General features: G+C 39.6%; 1 protein-coding gene across 1 annotated transcript in view; it reads left to right on the top strand.

The window, feature by feature from the left end:
• The window catches only part of VAMP7 (vesicle associated membrane protein 7), a 251,842-nt gene that overhangs the window by 139,467 nt on the left and 89,576 nt on the right, over nt 1-22,799 (top strand). The window contains exon 5 of the mRNA XM_053699436.1: nt 279-369. Coding sequence (XP_053555411.1) covers nt 279-369 — 91 coding nt within the window. The remainder of the gene's footprint in view (nt 1-278; nt 370-22,799) is intronic.

Genomic DNA, 22,799 nt, shown 5'->3' on the forward strand with positions numbered 1-22,799 from the left:
GCTATCTTTAGTGACTTAGAAACGGACAAAAATTTAGAGGCTCAAAAGTTATAAAGTATAGTAATATAACCATGTTGGTTGTGCAAAGCTGGGGAATGGGTAGTAAAGGTGTTATCTATCTTTTTAAACAATAACAATTTTTGTGTTGACTGTCCCTTTAAATAAGAAAATAGTAGCCCACAGCAGATAACTTCTTTATTCTAGTGCAAAAATAATAGGTCTTGTACATTTGTGAGAGATAAAGTACTGAATGTCCATTTTACCTTTTTGTTCATTAGAAACACCACTCAGAAAATAAGACTGTTGACCGTATAGAGGCGACTCATGCACAGGTGGATGAATTAAAAGGAATTATGGTTCGGAATATAGGTAAACCTAACAGAATCTAGCACTACCAGGATTGTTCAAGTGTTTGTGTGTATAAAAATAATAATTTCCATTTCACTTTTTTAAGGGGCATTAAACAAATGCTAGATATAATATAGCATAAAAAAAAGATTAGTCTGAGAATAAAAAGTGTGTATTTTAAGTTTCAGTAGCTGTTTAAATATTGACAAAATAAATGTAAAGTTTTAGTGTCTATAGAACAATGTAAGCTGTAAATTTCATTGCCTTTTTTTTTCCCGCAAGGTCGCACCTGTCGTGATGCGAGTTGCGTCATTTATGGCGCAAAGTCATGCCTGTTATGACACGAGTTGTGTCTTTTCAGTGCGTCGTTCTTGGCGCCAAAATTTGTTATATTAAGCTCTCATTATATTATAAGAGAGCTATGATGCTTGCTTTTGATTTTACTTTTTGTATAAGATATTGTTTACTTTGGGTATTGAGGAGTCTAGTCCTCCTGATAGCAAAGCTAATAATCGTTTAAATTCTGTATTTAAGACTTCTGAGGTTATTCCTGAAGTTTTTCCTATTCCAGATGCTATCTCCAATATGATTGCTAAAGAATGGTCTAAACCTGGTACCTCTTTTAACCCTTCTTTTAGGTTTAAGAAGTTGTATCATTTACCTGTGGCTAGTCTAGAGTTTTGGGAAAAGGTCCCTAAGGTTGATGGAGCTATTTCCACTCTTGCCAAACATACTTCAATTCCTATGGTAGATAGTACTTCTTTTAAGGATCCTTACCTTAGAAGAGCATATTTACATACTGGCTATATTCTTAGACCAGCTATTTCTATGGCTGATTTTGCTGCTGCTTCAACATTTTGGTTGGACAGTTTAGCGCAGCAGTTATCAGATCCTGAACTATCTAGTATTGTTCTTTTACTTCAACATGCAAATAATTTCATTTGTGATGCTATATTTGATGTCATTAAGATTAATGTCAAATCTATGTCTTTAGCTATTCTAACCAGGGGCTCCATGTACTAAGCCGTCAATTCATCCGTCATTGTAGACGCGGATAAACTCGCCGTTACTCGCCGCGGGCGAAATGGTGTCCGCTGTCGCTATGTACTAATATTCCCCCAATAAATAGACAAGTCTAGCCCGCTGCGAGCAGTTGCGGATTGTTGATAAATTTGACGCCTCGCTCGCCGCGACTAAGCTGATGGTACTTAACTTTCAGTTGAATTGTCTGGCCAATTATTAACACGTGACATGCAAGGTGTCACGAACATCATAGTAGTCGCAGGATATTTTGCTCCTATAAAAGTTCAACTTATCTAAACAACTTTATTATTGTTCAAAATTTTTTGAAGAGTGATAACAGAGCGTTATTTTTGTAATATTTATTTACAATTTGGATATGGCTTCATCTGGATCTGATAATATATAAATATTAATATAAAAATAATTATAAAGATTGACAACTAACAATACAAATTTAAATAGATTACTCTTTAATTACAGTCGACAAATTGGGCGCAATTTATGTAAATGGAAATGAGAGACAAATTAGACGCCAGTTATGCTGTAAGTACAATGCTGATATTACTGCCTTTTATATATGTCTAGACTGGCGTCTAGATTGACTTTCCTATTGTTTTGTACCTTGCCCGCCACCTAAAAGGTGGCGAGGCAAAAATAGCGAGGTGGGAGCGGAAATTGTAGCGAGCGGACAAATAGATTTTTTAGTACATTCGTTTTTTGGCGAGTTGGTGGTCAAATGTGTCTAATTACAGTGAAAAATGGAGCGGTAGCGAGGTTTGGCGGATAAGTACGCTCGCAATTTTAAAGATGCGAGTTTTAACATAATTGACGGCTTTGTACATATCAGTTTGCGAGTTTTGACGCGAGATTTGTTGCGGGTAGCTCGCTGACTGCTTAGTACATGGAGCCCTAGAAGAGCTTTATGGCTTAAATCTTGGAATGCTGACATGGTGTCTAAATCTAGATTATTATCTCTATGTTTTCAGGGTAATAATTTGTTTGGTTCTCCATTGGGTTCTATTATCTCCACTATCACTGGGGGTAAGGGAGTTTTCTGTCCCAAGAAAAGAAATCTAAGCGTAAATTTAAAGCTTCCAATCGTTTTCGTTCCTTTTGTCAAAATAGAGACCAGAAAACCTCTCTTCCACTAAGGCCTCTGGCTTTAATTGGAGACCATCTCCAAATTGGAATAAATCCAAGCCTTATAAGAAACCAAATCCAGCCCCTAAGACTGCATGAAGGTGCGGCCCTCAAACCAGTTCTTCTGGTGGGTGACAGACTAAAGTTATTTCAAGTCATTTGGACAGATTTGGTCCAAAATCAGTGAATTCAGAATATTGTTTCTCAAGGGTATCGAATAGGTTTCAGAATAAGACCTCCCATCGGATGATTCTTTCTTACTCATGTTCCAACAAACCCTATTAAGGCTCAGGCTTTTCTGAAGTGTGTTTCAGACCTAGAGCTTTCAGGGGTGATTGTCCCAGTTCCTCAGCAGGAACAGGGATTGTGTTTCTATTCAAATTTATTCATTGTCCCAAAGAAGGAAGATTCTTTCAGACCAATCCTGGATCTGAAAACTTTAAATCATTTTGTAAGAGTCACAACTTTCAAGATGGTGACTATAATGACTATTCTGTCTTTTGTTCAGCAAGATCATTTCATGTCCACAATAGATAGGACGCTTATCTTCACATTCCAATTCATCCAGACCACTATCGTTTTCTGAGATTCTCTTTTTCTAGACAAGCATTACCAATTTGTCGCTCTTCCATTTGGCCTAGCAACAGCACCAAGAATTTTCTCAAAGGTTCTCTGTGCCCTTCTATCTGTAATCGGAGAGCATGGTATTGCGGTGTTTCCTTATTTGGACGATATCTTGGTACTTGCTCAATCTTTTCAATTAGCAGAATCTCACACAAAACAACTAATGTTGTTTTTTTTCAAAGACATGGTTGGAGGATCAATTTCCCAAAGAGTTTCTTGATTCCTCAGACAAAGGTCACCTTTTTAGGTTTCCAGATAGATTGTGTCCATGACTCTTTCTCTAACAGACAAGAGACTAATGAGATTAGTCTTAGCTTGTCTAAACCTTCAGTCTCTATCATTCCCTTCAGTGGCTATGTGCATGGAAGTTTTAGGTCTCATGATTGCAGCATCGGACACAATCCCCTTTGCTCATTTTCATATGAGACCTCTACAGCTTTGCATGTTGCACAAGTGGTGCAGGGATTATGCTCTGATATCACAGTTGATGTACTTAAATCCCAACACTCAACTCTCTCTGACTTGGTGGTTAAACCATCACCTTATTGTTCAAGGGGCCTCCTTTGTTCGTCCTTCCTGGACTGTGATCACAAAAGATGCAAGTCTGGGGGTCCCTGACAGCACAAGGGCCTTGGAATCCTCAAGAGGTGAGGTTATCAATAAATATTTTAGAACTTTGTGCTATTTTCAGAGCTCTTCAGGCTTGGCCTCTATTGAAGAGAGAACTTTACATTCGTTTTCAAACAGACAATATCACAACAGTGGCATATGTCAATCATCAATGGGGTGGACTCGCAGTCCTTTAGCAATGAAAGACGTTTCTCTGATACTTTCCTGGGTGGAATCCAACTCTCTGCGATTCATATCCCAGGTGTAGACAATTGGGAAGCGGATTATCTCAGCCGTCATTCTCTACATCCAGGGGAGTGGTCTCTCCATCCAGATGTGTTTTTCAACTTGTACAGATGTGGGGTCTTCCAGAAATAGATCTGATGGCCTCTCGTCTGAACAAGAAACTTCCCAGATACCTTTCCAGGTCCAGGGATCCTCGGGCAGAAATAATGGATGCTCTTGCAGTTCCCTGGTTTTACTAACCTGCTTACATTTTTCCACCTCTGGTTCTTCTTCCAAAGATGATCTCCAAGATCATAATGGAACAATCTTATGTGTTTCTGATAGCACCAGCATGGCCTCACAGGTTTTGGTATGCAGACCTTATCCGAATGTCCAGTTGTCAGCCTTGGTCACTTCCTATAAGACCAGACCTATCTCAAGGCCCAGTTTTCCATCAGGATCTCAAATCTCTAAATTTGAAGGCATGGAAATTTAACGCTTGGTTCTTAGTCATAGAGGTTTCTCTGACTCAGTAATTAACACTATGATACAAACTCGTAAGTCTGTTTCAAGGAAGATTTATCATATGGTTTGGAAAACCTATACAGGTGGCCCTCGGTTTACGCCGGTTCAATTTGCGCCGTTTCAGAATAACAACCTTTTTTTTCAGTCATGTGACTGCTATTGAAAAGCTTTGGAAAGCAGTGCACTATTTAAAATAGCCAATAGGTGGAGCTGTGGGCTTGTTTTGCAGAAAAGTTATGCAACTTGACAGCCTGAAATTGATCTGTGTACACAGAGCAGACATTGGCTATCGAGCAACAAGATTTAGCAGCCACTTCCCTATTATCTTCCTGTCCAGCTGCTTGAGGTGAGGGTGCCTAACTGCTTATTAATCACTGCCTTGCATAATATACTGCGCTTGCATATAGACAGCTGCCTTAGATTGCTCCTGTAGGGGGGTCGCAAATTTGCAACATAAAAAAACTTTTTGTTTTATACACTTGCTTAATGGCATCCTTAATGATGTGGGGTAGGGAAGCTGGAGAGTTTGCTGTGCGAGTAGGACTGATCTATAATCTGTCCCGCCTTGCCGCTGTGTGGAGTTTAAAAACAAAAAATACTTCCTATTCGGTGACGGGTCCTGCTTGCTACATGTGGTTTGAGTCACAGTACACGAGATTGCAAGCGGCAGCAACCGGGTTTGGCTCCTCAGACTGAACTGGTGGTGCTAAAGTGTGAAGTTGGAGAACTCTGTCTCAGTCTCTACTACAGAGAGCTCAACTTCCGCCCTCTCCTCTAGTTTTCTGGCTAGGGAGGCGGGTTATCCAGCTCAGCAGAGATGGCTGCTTGTTGACTTCCTCATAGTGGTCAGGTAAGTCTGTAGTGCGCAGGGTTTAGTGAGTCAGTCAAGTGGGCAGCTTTTCATAGTGGTTTAGAAGTGAAGTTTGAACTTAAGTAGTGCACTTGTCTTTTTACACTGCGGCTAGCCATTATGCTTTGTCGCAGCCAGTCGGTTAATTAAATTATTATAGGTATTAAGCAACCCTTTTCTTTCTATGAAGGCAGTGCTTACAGGCAACTTGCCCCTGTCCCATTGTTATTATCCGTCCTGTCACCCGCTTCCTACACCCGGTAGTTATTTGCAGAATACAGTAGTGACTAATAACCTGTAAGGTCCGCCTCCTGGTTCTGTCCCTGTATGACCCTCAGCCACCTGTATAGAATAGCCGTGTTAAGTTGGTAATTGTCAAAGGGGTATTGCTCTGGGATTTGTCATCTCACATGGGAGTTCTTCTAAACTTTAATGAATCTAGACTAGGGTTCATGAGCACAGCCACTGTTTGATTTGCTATGCAGCACAGCCACTGTTTGATTTGCTATGCAGCACAGCCACTGTTTGATTTGCTATGCAGCACAGCCACCGTTTGATTTGCTATGCAGCACAGCCACCGTTTGATTTGCTATGCAGCACTACCACTGTCGGGTTTGATATGCAGCACTACCAATGTTTGATTTGAATTTAGCTACCAATCAGCAAGCGCTACCCAGATGCTGAACAAAAAATGGTCTGGCTCCTAAGCTTACATACCTGCGTTTCAAATACAGATACCAAGAAAATGAAGAAAATTGACAACAGGAGTTAATTAGGAAGTTTCTTAAAATGTCATGCTCTATCTGAATCATGATATAAAAATTTGGGTTTCATATCCCTTTAACTAGCAATGGGATGTTATGTAATCAGGGGGGGGCGGCAAAATGTATCCTCGCCTGTGTGGCCAAAAATCCTAGCACCGGCCCTGATCACTGCAGATTGAAATGCATAGAATAGGTGCAGACCCAATATTATCTAACATGCTAACAATGCAGAGAACTGATTGCAGAAAAATGCAAGTAAAAAGGTTTTGTTCATTAAACTTAGTTTGATGATGATGCAGTCTGTTGTGTGATTATTTAATTAGGTGCTGTTAGCAAATGTTTTTGTTCATTAAATTTATTTTGATGATGATACAATCTATATTATTAGGTTTATAATGCTGTTTAGCATTTAAAGTCTTCATTTCAAAGCTTTAAAAATAATGTATTAGGTGTTACTTATGACAATTTTGAGAGGGGCCTGGAACCTAACCCCCTCACTTCCCATTGACTTACATTATAAACTGGGTTTCAATTTACAACAGTTTCGATTTACAACCATTCCTCCTGGAACCTAACCCCGGCGTAAACTGAGGGCTACCTGTATTTCATGGTGTTCCACTCATGATTATTCTTGGCATTCTTTTAGAATTCCTAGGATTCTACAGTTTCTTCAGGATGGTTTGGATAAAGGTTTGTCTGCAAATACTCTGAAAGGACAAATCTCTGCTCTTTCTGTCTTATTTCACAGAAAGATTGCTAAGCTTACTAATATTCACTGTTTTGTTCAGGCTTTGATTTCTATCAAACCTGTTCTTAAATTAATTTCTCCACCTTGGAGTCTCAATTTGGTTTTAAAGATTTTGCAGGCTCCTCCCTTTTGAGTCTATGCATTCTTTGGATATTCAACTACTTTCTTGGAAAGTGTTATTTCTTTTGGCTATCTCTTCTGCTAGAAGAGTTTCTGAATTGTCTGCTCTCTTGTGAGTCTCCTTATCTGATTTTTCATCCAGATAAAGCTGTTTTGCGGACTTCATTTAAATTTTTACCTAAAGTTGTGAATTCTAACAACATCAATAGGGAAATTATTGTTCCTTCCTTGTGTCCTAATTCTAAGGTCTTTACATTCTTTGGATGTGGTAAGAGCTTTGAAATATTATGTTGAGGCTACTAAATTTCAGAAAGACTTCTAGTCTATTTATTATTTTTTTCTGGTTCCAGAAAAGGTCAGAAAGCCTCTGCCACTTCCTTGGCATCTTGGTTGAAGCTTTTGATTTAAAGCTTATTTGGAGGCGGGGCAGTCTCCACCTCAGCGAATTACAGCTCATTCTACTAGATCAGTCGCCACATCTTGGGCTTTCTAGAATGAAGCTTCAGTTGATCAAATTTGCAAAGCAGCAACTTGGTCTTCTTTGCATACATTTACTAAATTTTACCATTTGGATGTGTTTGCTTCTTCTGAAGCAGCCTTTGGTAGAAAGGTTCTTCAGGCAGCTGTCTCAGTTTATTCTAGTGCCTATGATTTGAGTTTTTTGAATTTTTTAAAGAAAACTTAATTATTTTTTGGATTTAATTTCTCAGCGGAAATAGCTGTTTTTATTTTATCCCTCCCTCTCTAGTGACTCGTGGACTTACACATCTTGGGTATTATATCCCATACGTCACTAGCTCATGGACTCTTGCCACCTATATGAAAGAAAACATAATTTATGTAATAACTTACCTGATAAATTCATTTATTTTATGGTGGCAAGAGTCCATGAGACCCACCCAATTGTTTTTAGGTTACTAATCAGCTGATTGTTTCACCTGTGCTCCAGTTCAGAGATGCTCAAAATCTGGCCTGCTAGGGAGGCCCGAGGATAGGTTTGAAAACCAGTGATATAGAGTAACATGTCAGCCAAGTCTTAATGTTTTTAAAACAAGTTAACAACCTTTTTACTGCAGTCATTTATCAATAGCCAATCTGCACCCACCATTTGCCTTATTTGGGGGATCCAATTTGGGCTTTAGTGTGTAGACCACAATGCTAGCCACTGTCATAAAGTTAGTATAAAATGCATTGTTTTGCAGTTATTTGATAAAGCCACATAGGGACAAATATGTAGCAGAGTTTGCCTTGATAAGTCAGCAGGTGCTTTTCAAGTTGCGAGAATTAGAAATTGCTCAATTTGCAGAGCTAAATTACAGGGAAAATTTGGCAAAATAAATAATGAAAATATATTACTGTTATTTCATGAGAGGTCCTAAAGTTCCTTCCTATGTTAGATTTTATCTGGTTCAGAAATGCGTGTTTCTTTCCAATGTTGTGGTTTTATGTTGACTAAAAGGGAGCGACTGCATATGCTGGTCATGATTAGGTGTCTGAAGATAAATATGCCTCTCCCAAAAAAGTATTGGACAGGAACAAAGACCAAGGTCTACTAGACTCACAGGAAAATAATGCTTCCAGCTAAATCTTCCTAGGTGAGATGAATTGTGTTCTGTATCTTAGCAAGCTTATTTTTTTTCTAAGTTTGGCGACATACTTTAGAAATGTCTAAATATTGGCTTTAAAAAGTCTTATCACTATTTTCTGAGCAGAAGAAACTAAAGTAGCAGTTTGGTTTGTACTAGATACTTTCATGCCTCACTACAGGAGGAAGCAAAGATTCTAAAAACTTAAAAAAAACTCCCACTTTACTGGAAAGTAGTCTTATCTTTGCCTTTGCAGGAGGAAGGTGAAAATTTAAAAAATTAAGCATTGAGTAATAATTTTATCCTGCCCTTATTACTCGTAGACTCCATAGCTTGGGTATTACTTTCCCAGGAGTAATGGCTCATGAACTATCACCACCTTTATCAAAGAAAATATTATTTATGCTTACCTGATATATTCTTTTCATTCATGGTGGTGAGAGTCCATGAGACCCCATCCATTTTTGCCATAGAATTCTGATTATTTTTTTTATGTTTTTTTCCTCTTATTCTTTCCTACCCTTCTTTTTCTTGCTTGGCTATACATCAGACTAGTTTCCAGTAGGGTGGGAGGGGTTTTAAAGGGAAATGCACATACATAAATTACATCTTTGAATAGAAACATATTTGGAATATACATGTATTGGCAAAAATGCTTCTAGTAAAAAATATCACTTATTTAGTGTTAACATTTTTCTCTGCATGTGCATGTGAAGCATAGCTAGATATTCTCAGTGCACCAGCATTTTGCATACTGCAGCTGCTCAGAGCACTAGTAGGGCTTTTCCTTTTTTTTTTTCATGTCCGCAATTTACAAATTGAGTCACTGCCAGATGATACAAGCACCTCTTAGGCTGTCTGAGCAAGTGAAATTATTCTTCCCCAATGACTTCAATGGAGAGTGCAGAAGAAAAAAAAACTTTTTTTAATATTTATTGTAAATATATATTTTTACATTAACATTCAATAAATATAGAATGATATATTTAATAATAAAAACTATTATTTTTTCAATGTGTAGAACATAGGAATGTAAAATATGCGTAACGCGATTCACGTTTTGTGCTTTAGGTCTAACGCGGTGTTGGGTTAGTGCACATGCAGCATTACTAATCTTAAAGTGCGTTCTTCAAATAATAAATATTAAAAAAATATTAATTATTCAAAAATATACATACTGTAATATATAAATAATTATATATATATATATATATATATATATATATATATATATATATATATATATATATATATATATATATATACATACATACAAACTTGAAAGTAGTTGAGGAATGAGATCCGGTGTAAATCCCACAAAATCTGCAACAGTATAAGCCAGCATAAGAGATTCAAATTAACACCTTTAATAGTACAAAGACATAAGGTTTCGGCCACACAAGGAGGCCTTGGTCACATGTATAAATCACACACGACAAGCATAAAACCTAAACCCAAAGAGTGTCTTAAAGTGTCAGTAAACTTAAAAAATAATGTTATATAATTCTGCACATAGTGCAGAATTATATAACATTATTTTAGTGCTATTGTTATAAAAGCTTTTTTTCCCTTTGAATTTTTTAAAAATATGCCGCTTTTACAGACCCGCTCTCTGCTCTCTGCTGAGCGGGTCTGTTTTTTTTACTCAGCGCATCGGGCCAGCTGTATAGTCACAGCCTGGCCCGACCGCGCAATAGCATTAAGTGCAGCTCGCTCCTGCTCTGTCTGACAGTTGGGATCTAGGATGGCACGCTTGCAACTGGTTTATATGGACCCATTTATCCATAAAGGTATTATTTTTAGGTATCCTAATTTTATAGGCAATGGGAGATATTTTGTCAGTAATGACAAAAGGACCCTTCCATGATGGAAAAAATTTCTTCTCCTTAACCTGATCTCTTCCAAAGTTATAAAGATAAACCTTATCATTAATTTCATATTCTTTTCTGCAAGTTTTGATATCCTAATAGGTTTTAGCGGCAGTTGCAGCCTTCTCTATGTTCTTTTGAGCAAATGCAAAAGCATATTGCAGATACTTCCTTAAGTTTTCCACATATTGATGTGTAGTAGCAGCATTTATCAAGTTCTGGTCTGATGTATGGTACAGTAGATGTTGAGGTAGAACCATTCTTCTTCTAGTCATCAATTCAAAAGGTGTCATCTTAAAAGCACTTCTTGATGTTGCTCTTAATGCCATTAGGACTAGAGGTAATTTTATATCCCAGTCTTTACCTGTTTCCCTCACAAACTTTTTGAGGATTTTCACAATGAGCTGGTTGTAACGCTCTACGCCACCACTTGAGGCAGCTCTATATGCAATATGGAGCTTACTTTTACCCCTAGTATTTTCCACATTTTTGTCATCACTTCGCTAGTGAAGTGGGTTCCCCAATCGGATTTGATTCTCTGGGGTAAACCAAATCTGGAAAGCACGTGGTTGATGAGCAATGCTGCGCATGTTTCAGCACTATCATTAGATGCACTGATGCACTCTACCCATTTAGTGAACAGGCATGTTACTATCAACATGTATCTGTTACCTCTTGATGACCTAGTTACTGGACCAATAAAATCAATTTGTATTTTTGAACATGGCATTACCATCCCCCTTTTCTGCAATGGCGCTCGATGCGTTGGCGCAGTGGGTTGGAACTGTGGACAGATTAAACAACCTTGACAGTAGGTTTGAACATTCTTCAACATATGCGGCCAATGCGTAATCACGCAATATTTCATATGTTAATTTAGCGCCATGATGACCAGATTTGGGATCATCATGGGCATGTTGAAGCATGAGACCCCTGAACTGAGTAGGTACCACCCATTTGCTGGATACCAGTTTTGGAGGTTCTAATTAACAAACCATCCTGTAATTTGAATTGTGATTTGGACTTTAAGATTCTAAGATCTTCCTTGCCAATACCGTCCTCTTTTGAGATGGGGTTGTTTTCAGGATCTTCTATGTGTTTGTAGAAGATACCTATAATGGAATCTATCTTTTGACTAGTGATCAGGTCCTCACTAGGAGAATCCTGACTCTATTGTACCAGGTTAGGCTCACTTTGTTGTTTAGCCTGGTTTCTGGTAATGGCTTCTACCTGAATTGCACTCGTTAAAGTGGTCGATATTAAGGAGTTCTCCAGTTATGGCTCCTTGTTTGGCTAATGAATCTGCAAGATCATTGCCTTCCTTATCAGGACCTTGAATTCTAGAATGACCCTTGGTCTTTTTCCAGTGTATGGTTAAACCATTGGAAACCACTAACTTATCAATTTTGCAGAACAACTTGCCATGTTTGACTGGTTTGTTAGTTTTCTGCATGCCATTTCTTTTCCAAGCTGGCAGGTATTCAACAAAACTATCACTCACATAATGTGAGTCAGTAAGGATCACAAATTCACGAATACCTTGTTTAATAGCCATTTCAATGGTTTTTAGAACAGCAGTTAGTTCTGCTACTTGACTGGATCTTGGTCCAATGTTGAAACCTACAGAAATATTTGGAAATCCATTTGCCCAAGTTATAACAATGTCAGCGACTAATTTGCGCTCAATATCAATAGTGGCATGGTAAGAACAATCGTCAATATATACCCAAGGTAATGTTTGACAATGGTCCTCATTGTATACTTTATATGGGGAAAACAATTGTTCCTCCAGGAAATCATCTTCTAATAATTCTTCCCCCTGTGCGACTGGATTCTTTTTGTTTTTCTTATAGCGAATTTTTCTAAAGGCCAGCCTTGTAAGGAAAGAGTCCAAGCTGTTATGCGGCTGTTGTACAGGTTCCCATCTCTTATTCTCTCACTTTGCAGATATAGCAAAGGCTGGTGGGCCGTTTCTACAATAATTTTCTCGCCCTGCAAAACTTAATACCCAGTAGAAATAAAATGTAGTGATTGTGAAAAAGCCCTCTTATCTACTGTGTGGGCTCTACAATATTTCCGCAGCTACATAGCTGCGGAAATATTGTAGAGCCCATACAGTAGATAAGAGGGCTTTTTCACAATCACTACATTTTATTTCTACTGGGGATAAAGTTTTGCTCGCATAAGCAATGACTTTGCTTAGATTATCATGTTTTTGGTATAAAACAGCACTCATGCTTATGTCTGTGTAACCTGTCTCTAAGTAGAAAGGTTTACCACCTTCAGGGTACACTAAGCTAGGTGCTTGAGTGAGTTTTCTCGTCAGCTCTCTTACGGCTGTCTCTTGAGCCTCACTCCAGTGCCATTTCACATCCTTCTTTAGAAGATGTAGCAGTGGTTTAGCTAATTCTGCATAATTATCAATAAATTTGCGAGAATAATTCGTCATACCCAGGAATGATATTAATTCCTTTGTTAGTTGGGTTCTTAGAATTTATTATAGCTTCCAACTTTTTCTTGTGAGGATTTAACCCTTCAGAAGTGACTTCATGTCCCAAGAAGATTACACAAGTGCGGCGCCATTGGGCTTTTTTTAGGGATAATTTGACACCTGCCCTTTTAAGTTGGCTGAGGACATGTTTAAGTTCTGTGATGTGTTTTTCAAAGTCTGCACTTTTGATCAAAACATCATCAACATAGGATAACGTCCCCCTTTCCAGTGCATCAGGCATAGCCTTATGCATGAATACAGCAAATTCATGTCCTGAATTTATGTATCCAAACAGGAGCCTTTGGGATGCATATTGAACCTTTTGGAACGAGAATGCAAGATTATACTGGTCTTCCTCGTGTACCTTTATGGTCCAGTATCCCTGAACACAATCAATGGCAGTGAATATCTTAGATACCTGCATCTGCGCTAGGCACTGGTCAATGTATGGTACAGGCCAGCCAGACATGTATACTCGTTTGTTTAGCTGTCTTAAGTCAGCACACAAACGCCATTGTCCATTGGGCTTAAGAACACCTAGAATAGGATTGTTATAAGAGCTATGCACCTGTCTGATGATACCCCTTTCTTCCAGGTTCCTTATGATTTCTGCAAGAGAATCATATGAGGCTAAAGGAAATCTGTATTGTTTAACAAAGACAGATTGTGCATTTGGATCTGTTTAGATTCTTGCAATGTGCAGGTCTGTAGTCCCACAGTCATAAGAATCCCTAGCAAAAATATCCTTGTACTCCATCAGGAGTTTTTGTAGCTGTCGGCGTTCATCATCACTGGAACAGCCATTAGCTAAGGAGATTTGCTCTTCGACTATTTATTTGCTGAAATCCTGGAAAGATTTAAGGCTGTCCTAGAGGTGAGATCCCCTTGATTATAATTTACATTGCCCCCATGGTTCTGGGTATTGGGGTATTCTTGCTCTTTGATCGGCTGATCAAATACTAGGGAGGCTTCTTCAATTTTACAGATGCCTTCCTCTGAGCTGAAGGGATAAATAGACTGAATTGTAAACAATCCCCCTGGCTTAGATGCAAAGGATTGTTCTTATAACTGTTCTTCAGTTAAGTATCCTTTAGGTATTAGCCCAATTATATTATTCTGGAATCCAAAAGTGTAGTAACTAGATTCTAGAGCATAACCTATGGTAGTTCCCTTGGACAAGGTGATATCTTGTGGGGTCATGTTATGCACAATAATATGTATTGGAATAGTTCCAATATTTACCATAGGAGTATGGCTCATTGTTATACCCAGATTTTGCATTCTATGGGAGATGCATATTAGTGTTTTAGAAGTTTTTAATTTCTGACCCCTTTTTACCTGTAAGGAGAAGAGGAATTTATCAGCCCCAGCAGGGATTATGACTACTACTTAGGGGAGTCTGATTATCTGTTTGTAGATACAGAGTCATTCCTGAAATGAATCTCCACAGCATCTGGCTTCTCTTCCACCACGTGACAGTTATGTCTGGTGTGAGGTATTCTGGACCACTCATAATAAATAGGTTTTTGACTTTTGACCAAATTACATTATTTATGCAATAAATTATGGTACTTAGTCGCTTAAGGAGATCAATGCCAATTATTAAACGATCAGTTTGCAGATCCACTATGACAGAGTGTCTTATTACCCTGTTTCCCAGCTTTAGCTTTAACCATGCAGTACCCCAGACTTTGAGAGAGTCATCCCAACACCTATTAGTTAACCATCAAATTCCTTCAGTCTAGGTTTGTGGGGCGTTGGCTCATTTAACTGTGTAGTACCTGTGAATAAAATAGTTGCCTAAGATCCAGTATCAATTAATCCCATAGTAAGGTTAGTTACTGAATCCTGGAGCTCAGCTAATACATAATATCTCCCTGCAGTTTCTACCATATCACACATAAAATTAGCATGATTACACATCTGTGGGCTTCGCCACAAGTTACCTGAATCCGGCACGTTACCTGATGCAGAAGAATTTTCACTCTTACTGGTCACTTCCTCTATATTTGGGATTACTGGGTTCCTGTGTACTGCATTTGTGGGAATAAGGTTTAGGGAAAACTGCAAAGGAAGAGATTTGTTAGAGCTTCCAGGCTGAGGCTGCCTGTCATCACAGCTAGGCCGTCCGTTTCTGGGCTGTAGGGAGAGAACATGATTAGTGCTATTATTGACATTTATCATTTAATTTGGTATATCTCTCCCCTCTCTCTCAGGTAATACCTGAGTATTTATGACTGTGCCTGAGGTCCACTGTTGGTCACTGGCTGTACCCCTAAAAAAGGATTGTTATATTGTTGAGCTGTCAAAGCTTGACTCATATTAGTGAATAGTGTAGATAATTGATTTAACTGCGTACTAAGTTGGCCCAAGCTATTTTTACCCATGGACCGATTTTTTGATATTCCAGGGTACTGATTCCTGGATCCTTGTTTCTATTTTGAGGCGGTTGTCTTTGGGGTTCAACTTGTCCAGCGTTAATATCCTGGGGAGCACTATTTATTTGGGGTGTCTGGTTATTTTCGTCACTTTTGATACTTACTTATTTCTATGGGGATACCTATTTCCTTGTGGGTATTCATCTCTTTGGGGATAACTATTTGTCTGGGTATGCCCCCCATCTTGAGTATATTCCCTTTGCACCTTAGTCCTTGGTGGGGGAGGGGCAGACCCAAAACTTTGTGGGGAAGGCCTGTTTTCTCGGGCCACTTCTGCATAAGTTTTCTTTTTGGACTCTAAATTTAGGGGGCTTGGTGACACCCTAGTTTTTGCCACAATTTTAGGGCTGGGCCTTGGTTCTCTTTTAACCCCCTGTTCACCGGACTGCTGAAAAGAGTACAACTTGGTCAGCCAATCCAATGAACAGTTATCATCAGTCTCTAGCCAAATTAATTTTCATGTGCGCGGGCAATGCTTCATAAAATAGATTCACAAATTCTGAGCTCTCAAATTTGGGGTATGCGGCCATACTGTACGCACTTTTTAGTGCAGAAAGGAATTCTATAGGGCTTTGATTGGCGCCACATTTCAAACCGTATACAGCCGCTTTAGCAGCAGCGGTCGTGCGATAAAAAACAAACTCCTTTTTGCACTGTTGCTTTGTTTCACTCCAGGAATGGATATTCATATCCTTTAGTGAAGCAAAGAATTTGTGATGCTTACCTTCAAATACCCAGGGCAGAAATTAAATTTTTGACTGCTCACTATTATTATTTATTATGGATAAAGCATTTTCCTAGGCCTCTAAGTGGTTAATTATAGAAGTGGTTCCCTTTTTGGAAAATGTAGGTACTGCACCACTTAGGAATGTAATTATTTTAGAGGTGTCATATACCTTATTAGATGTATCTTGGGCCTTCCTAGGGACCTTATTTTTGGAGCTGGAGCACCCCCTATCTGCCCTACTTTTACTACCCCTTACGTACATTAGTATTATATGGGCTATCTGGGTAGCTGGTTCTGCCCTCTGACTCACTATTAAAGCTGCCCTCCCCCCTCTGAGGTGAAGGAATTTCCTGAGTTTAAAACATGAGGTGACTGCTTATTCGGGGACCTTTGTATAAATTCTTCCCTTATGTTCTGCAGTTCATTTAACATAAATTCTTTTAGGGTTTTTAAAATACCTTATCCTCATTATTTTCACTATTAATGGAGGGGATTTTATTATCGCTAAGCTGCCTTTTTTAATTCACTTAACTCTTTCTGTTGCTGGTTTTTAGCCTGATGATATTTCTCTCTTAATAAGAAATTTTCTTCCTGGCTCTCTGCAAGTTGTTTATTTAAACCTTCTATTTGGGCTACTAGATTTAGGTTATATTTGGTAAGGTGGCCATGTTTTGGGCAAACTCATCAATTTTATCCTAGACTCGTTCTGCCTCTTCCTCATCTAGTCTTAAGGAATAATTTTCACCCCTCAGTTGCTCCAATTGTGAGTTCTGTCCTTAAATCTTATTGGACATTTCATTGTTCATATAGAGGAGCAAACCCCAAGTTTTGAAAATTATCCCATCACGTTTTTTCGGTTTCTGAGGTTGGCCAAATTTTAACAACCCTTGAAATATTTCTCTTTCACCACACCATATATTATTTGCAATATTTTTTTTTATAATAATGTCTATTTACTACATATATATTATCTAAATTTGATAAAGTTAATAATCTTTCAGCGGTGCCTCCAGTTATGTTGATACGTCTCAGGAATGTCCTCCATGTTACGTATTGTAATTAGAATTATTAATAATTAATAGCAGTATTAAAATATAGTCATTGTGTCTATAAAGATAACTAATCAGAACAAAGGATTAAATATTAAGTTTTAATAATAATATTGTCAAATTTATAGATATCTCTATAGTGATATTTTGAAGTACACTACAGAGATCTCACTGAAGTGTATTGACAGTTCTGCTATATTAATTGTAGATATCGCTGACAATAGTTTTATACTGCTAATAATTATTAATATTCACAATTACAATACGTAACACGTTGGAGGACATTCCTGAGACGTATCAACACTATCCAGGGTGCTGAACCTAAAACAGGTCAGCTTCTAAGCTTTACATTCCTGCTTTTTAAATTTAGATAGCAAGAGAACGAAGAAAAATTGATAGTAGGAGTAAATTAGAAAGTTGCTCAAAATTGCATGCTCTATCTGAATTTGGGTTTAGTTTCTTTCATGTAATTAGCAAGAGTCCATGAGCTAGTGACGTATGGGATATACATTCCTACCAGGAGGGGCAAAGTTTCCCAAACCTTAAAATGCCTATAAATACACCCCTCACCACACCCACAATTCAGTTTTACAAACTTTGCCTCCGATGGAGGTGGTGAAGTAAGTTTGTGCTAGATTCTACGTTGATATGCGCTCCGCAGCAAGTTGGAGCCCGGTTTTCCTCTCAGCGTGCAGTGAATGTCAGAGGGATGTGAGGAGAGTATTGCCTATTTCTCCAACATTGGTGTGTCCGGTCCACGGCGTCATCCATTACTTGTGGGATATTCTCCTCCCCTACAGGGAAAGGCAAGGAGAGCACACAGCAGAGCTGTCCATATAGCTCCCCTTCTAGCTCCGCCCCCAGTCATTCTCCTTGCCGCTCTGAACAAGTAGCATCTCCTCGGGGATGGTGAGGAGTTTGTGGTGTTAGTTGTAGTTTTTTATATCTTCTATCAAGAGTTTGTTATTTTAAAATAGTGCTGGCTTGTACTATTTACTCTACAACAGAAAAGTGATGAAGATTTCTGTTAAGAGGAATATGATTTTAGCACAAGTAACTAGAATCCATTGCTGTTACCACGCAGGACTGTTGAAACAAGAGAACTTCAGTTGGGGGTAACAGTTTGCAGACTCATCTGCTTCAGGTATGACTAGTCTCCTTCTAACAACACAGGCTAATGCTAGATGACAGTCATTTTTCCCCTCAGGGAAAATGGTAAGCCATTTTTCTTTCACCTCTGCAAAAAAGATAACAGGCTTCCCCTTTTTGATTTTTATGCTGGTAGACACTGTTAGGGGCAAAATCGATTGGTTTTTATTACAATATCATGGCATTTGAACTGTTTTATAAGCTCATATACACTTGGGAACGTTTTTTATTGATCTGGCATGTTTTAGACACCTAAATCTAGTCAGGAAGGCCCCTTCACTCTAGTGTGCTGAGGGAGGAAGCCTCATTTTGGTGCTTCAGCTGTGCAGTTGATTTCAAGGCAGTGCATGCAGTTTTCATGTGAGAGGGTCCTGTGACTCAGAAATTGACTCCAGAAGGCTTATTTCTGTGGATGATTGACCCCTAAGGAAGGTAAAATGCTGCAGCAATACTGTAGCAGGGATTGTAGTGTATAAAAACGGTTAAATCCAACAATTAGCTCTGGTTTGCTTGTTTTAAGAGCTAGAGTCTCCATATTTGCTGTGCAATACTTTCTAAGCATTAAGACACTGGGGTCCAAATTTCATAAAAATCGGATATTGCCTTCATAGTTTTTTGAACATTCAGAAATAAAGTGTGTAATGTTATTATTTAAAGAGACAGTAACGTTTTTGTTTAAAATCGTTTTTATTGCATTGTTTGCCTGCCTAAATCTGTTTAACATGTCTATGCCATCAGATAACCTATGTTCTGTGTGTGTAGAGACAAATGTGTTCCCCCTTTGAGTGTTTGTGATAATTGTGCCATAGCGTCCAAACAAAATAAGGACAGCTCTGTTACATTTCATAATGTTGCCCAAGATAATTTATCTAATGAAGGTAGTGAGGATAATTCTACATCCTCTCCTTCTGTGTCTACACCAGCTTTGCCCGCGCAGGCGACACCTAGCGCACCAGTGCTTATTTCTATGCAACAATTAACAGCAGTAGTGGATAATTCTATAGCAAATCTTTTATCCAAACTGCCAGCATTTCAGAGAAAGCGTGATTGTTCAGGTTTAAATACAGATAAAAAAAGGATGAACAATCAGACGCTGACGATGTCTTATCTATTTTACCCTCACATCAATCGGAATTGGCTGTGAGGGAAGGGCTGTCTGAGGGTGAAATTTCAGACTCAGGAAAAATTTCTCAACAGGCAGAACCTGATATAGTAGCATTTAAATTTAAGCTAGAACATCTCCGCGCTTTGCTTAAGGAGGTATTAGCTACTCTGGATGACTGTGATTCTGTAGTAGTACCAGAGAAGTTGTGCAAATTGGACAAATTTTTAGAGGTCCCAGTGCACGAAGACGCTTTCCAATACCCAAGAGGGTAGCGAGCATAGTGGATAAGGAGTGGGAGAAGCCAGGTGTACCCTTTGCCCCACCTCCTATATTTAAGAAAATGTTTCCCATAGTAGACCCTAGAAGGGACGCATGGCAGACGGTCCCAAAGGTTGAGGGAGCTGTTTCAACACTAGCGAAGCGCACAACTATTCCTATAGAGGACAGCTGCGCTTTCAAAGATCCTATGGATAAAAATTGGAAGGATTGCTTAAAAAGATTTTTGTTCAACAAGGGTTCATCCTTCAACCAGCTACGTGTGTTATTACTGTCACTTCAGCGGCGTCCTTTTGGTTCGAGGAACTAGAATGGTTGCTCCAGAAAGAGACTTCCTATGAAGAAGTCATGGACAGAATTCACGCATTAAAGTTAGCTAATTCCTTTATATTGGATGCCGCTTTTCAAATAACGAAATTGGCGGCGAAAAACTCAGGTTTTGCTATAGTAGCGCGGAGGGCGCTTTGGCTAAAATCCTGGTCGGCAGATGTGTCGTCCAAGACTAAGTTACTTAATATTCCTTTCAAGGGTAAGACCCTTTTTGGGCCGGAATTGAAGGAAATTATTTCAGACATCACTGGGGGTAAGGGCCATGCCCTCCCACAGGATAGGCCTTTTAAGGCTAAGAACAAGTCTAATTTTCGTTCCTTTCACAATTTCAGGAACGGGCCGGCTAATAACTCCACTGCCGCTAGACAAGAAGGTAACGCGGCCCAGCCCAAACCCGCTTGGAAGCCCATGCAAGGCTGGAACAAGGGTAAACAGACCAAGAAACCTGCTGCTGCTACCAAGACAGCATGAAGGGGTAGCCCCCGATCCGGGACCGGATCTGGTAGGGGGCAGACTATCTCTCTTCGCTCAGGCTTGGGCAAGAGATGTTCCGGATCCCTGGGTACTAGAAATAGTCTCCAAGGGATACCTGCTAGAGTTCAAGGGACTTCCTCCAAAGGGAAGATTCCACCTGTCTCACTTATCTTCAGACCAGATAAAGAAACAGGCATTCTTACATTGTGTAAGAGACCTATCAAAGATGGGAGTGATAAACCCAGTCCCCTCCGGGGAACAAGGTCTAGGTTTTTACTCAAACCTGTTTGTGGTTCCCAAAAAAGAGGGAACTTTCAGGCCAATCCTGGATTTAAAGATATTAAACAATTTCCTCAGAGTTCCATCCTTCACGTGGCTCTTCCATTCGGTTTAGCCACCGCTCCCAGAATTTTCTCAAAGGTGCTAGGGTCCCTTCTAGCGGTCCTAAGGCCGAGGGGCATCGCTGTAGCACCTTATCTAGACGACATCCTAATCCAAGCTTCATTTCTTTCCAAAGCGAGGGCCCACACAGACATTGTGTTGGCTTTTCTCAGATCTCACGGGTGGAAGGTGAACATAGAAAAGAGTTCACTGTCACCGTCCACAAGGGTTCCGTTTCTGGGAACAATAATAGATTCTATGGAAATGAAGATCTTCCTGACACAAGTCAGAAAGTTAAAGCTTCTAAACGCTTGTCGAGTTCTTCATTCTATTCCTCAACCCTCCATAGCTTGGTGCATGGAAGTAATAGGACTAATGGTCGCAGCAATGGACGTGGTTCCTTTTGCTCTAATTCATCTAAGACCATTACAGCTGTGCATGCTCAATCAGTGGAATGGGGACTATACAGACTTGTCTCCCCAAATTCAAGTAGACCAGGTAACCAGGGACTCACTTCTCTGGTGGTTGACCCAGGATCACCTGTCTCAGGGAATGAGTTTCCGCAGACCGGAGTGGGTCATTGTCACGACCGACGCCAGCCTCTTGGGGTGGGGCGCGGTCTGGGACTCCCTGAAAGCTCAGGGCCTATGGTCTCAGGAAGAGTCGCTTCTCCCGATAAACATTTTGGAACTAAGAGCAATATTCAATGCGCTCCTGGCTTGACCTCAGCTAGCGAAAGCCAGGTTCATAAGATTTCAGTCGGACAACATAACGACTGTTGCATACATCAATCATCAGGGGGGAACAAAGAGTTCCCTAGCGATGAAGGAAGTAACCAAGATCATCCAATGGGCAGAGAATCACTCCTGCCATCTATCTGCTATTCACATCCCAGGAGTAGACAACTGGGAGGCGGACTATTTGAGTCGTCAGACTTTCCATCCGGGGGAGTGGGAACTCCACCCGGAGGTCTTTGCTCAGTTAACCCAATTATGGGGCATTCCAGACATGGATCTAATGGCGTCCCGTCAGAACTTCAAGATTCCTTGTTACGGGTCCAGATCCAGGGATCCCAAGGCGATTCTAGTGGATGCATTAGTGGCGCCTTGGTCGTTCAACCTAGCGTATGTTTTTCCACCGTTTCCTCTCCTTCCCAGGCTCATAGCCAGGATCAAACAGGAAAAGGCCTCGGTGATTCTGATAGCTCCTGCGTGGCCACGCAGGACTTGGTATGCAGACCTGGTGAATATGTCATCGGCTCCACCATGGAAGCTACCTTTGAGACAGGATCTTCTAGTACAAGGTCCATTCGAACATCCAAATCTAGTTTCTCTGCAGCTGACTGCTTGGAAATTGAACGCTTGATTTTATCCAAACGTGGGTTTTCGAATTCTGTGACAGATACTCTGGTCCAAGCCAGAAAACCTGTGACTAGAAAGATTTACCATAAAATATGGCGTAAATATATCTGTTGGTGTGAATCCAAGGGATTCTCCTGGAGTAAAATAAAAATTCCAAGGATTCTCTCCTTTCTCCAAGAAGGTTTGGATAAAGGGTTGTCCGCTAGTTCTCTAAAGGGACAGATTTCTGCTTTATCTGTCTTGTTACACAAACGACTGGCAGCTGTGCCAGATGTACAAGCTTTTGTTCAGGCTTTGGTTAGAATCAAGCCTGTTTACAGAACCATGACTCCTCCTTGGAGTCTAAATTTAGTTCTTTCAGTTCTTCAAGGGGTTCGTTTGAACCTTTACATTCCATAAATATTAAGTTATTATCTTGGAAAGTACTGTTTTTGGGTGCTATTTCTTCTGCTAGAAGAGTTTCTGAATTATCTGCTTTGCAGTGTAATCCACCCTATCTGGTTTTCCATTCAGATAAGGTTGTTTTGCGTACTAAGCCTGGTTTTCTTCCAAAAGTTGTTTCCAACAAGAATATTAACCAGGAAATAG

The sequence above is a fragment of the Bombina bombina genome, chromosome 1, assembly GCF_027579735.1.
Source record: "Bombina bombina isolate aBomBom1 chromosome 1, aBomBom1.pri, whole genome shotgun sequence".
In the NCBI taxonomy this organism is placed as follows: domain Eukaryota; kingdom Metazoa; phylum Chordata; class Amphibia; order Anura; family Bombinatoridae; genus Bombina; species Bombina bombina.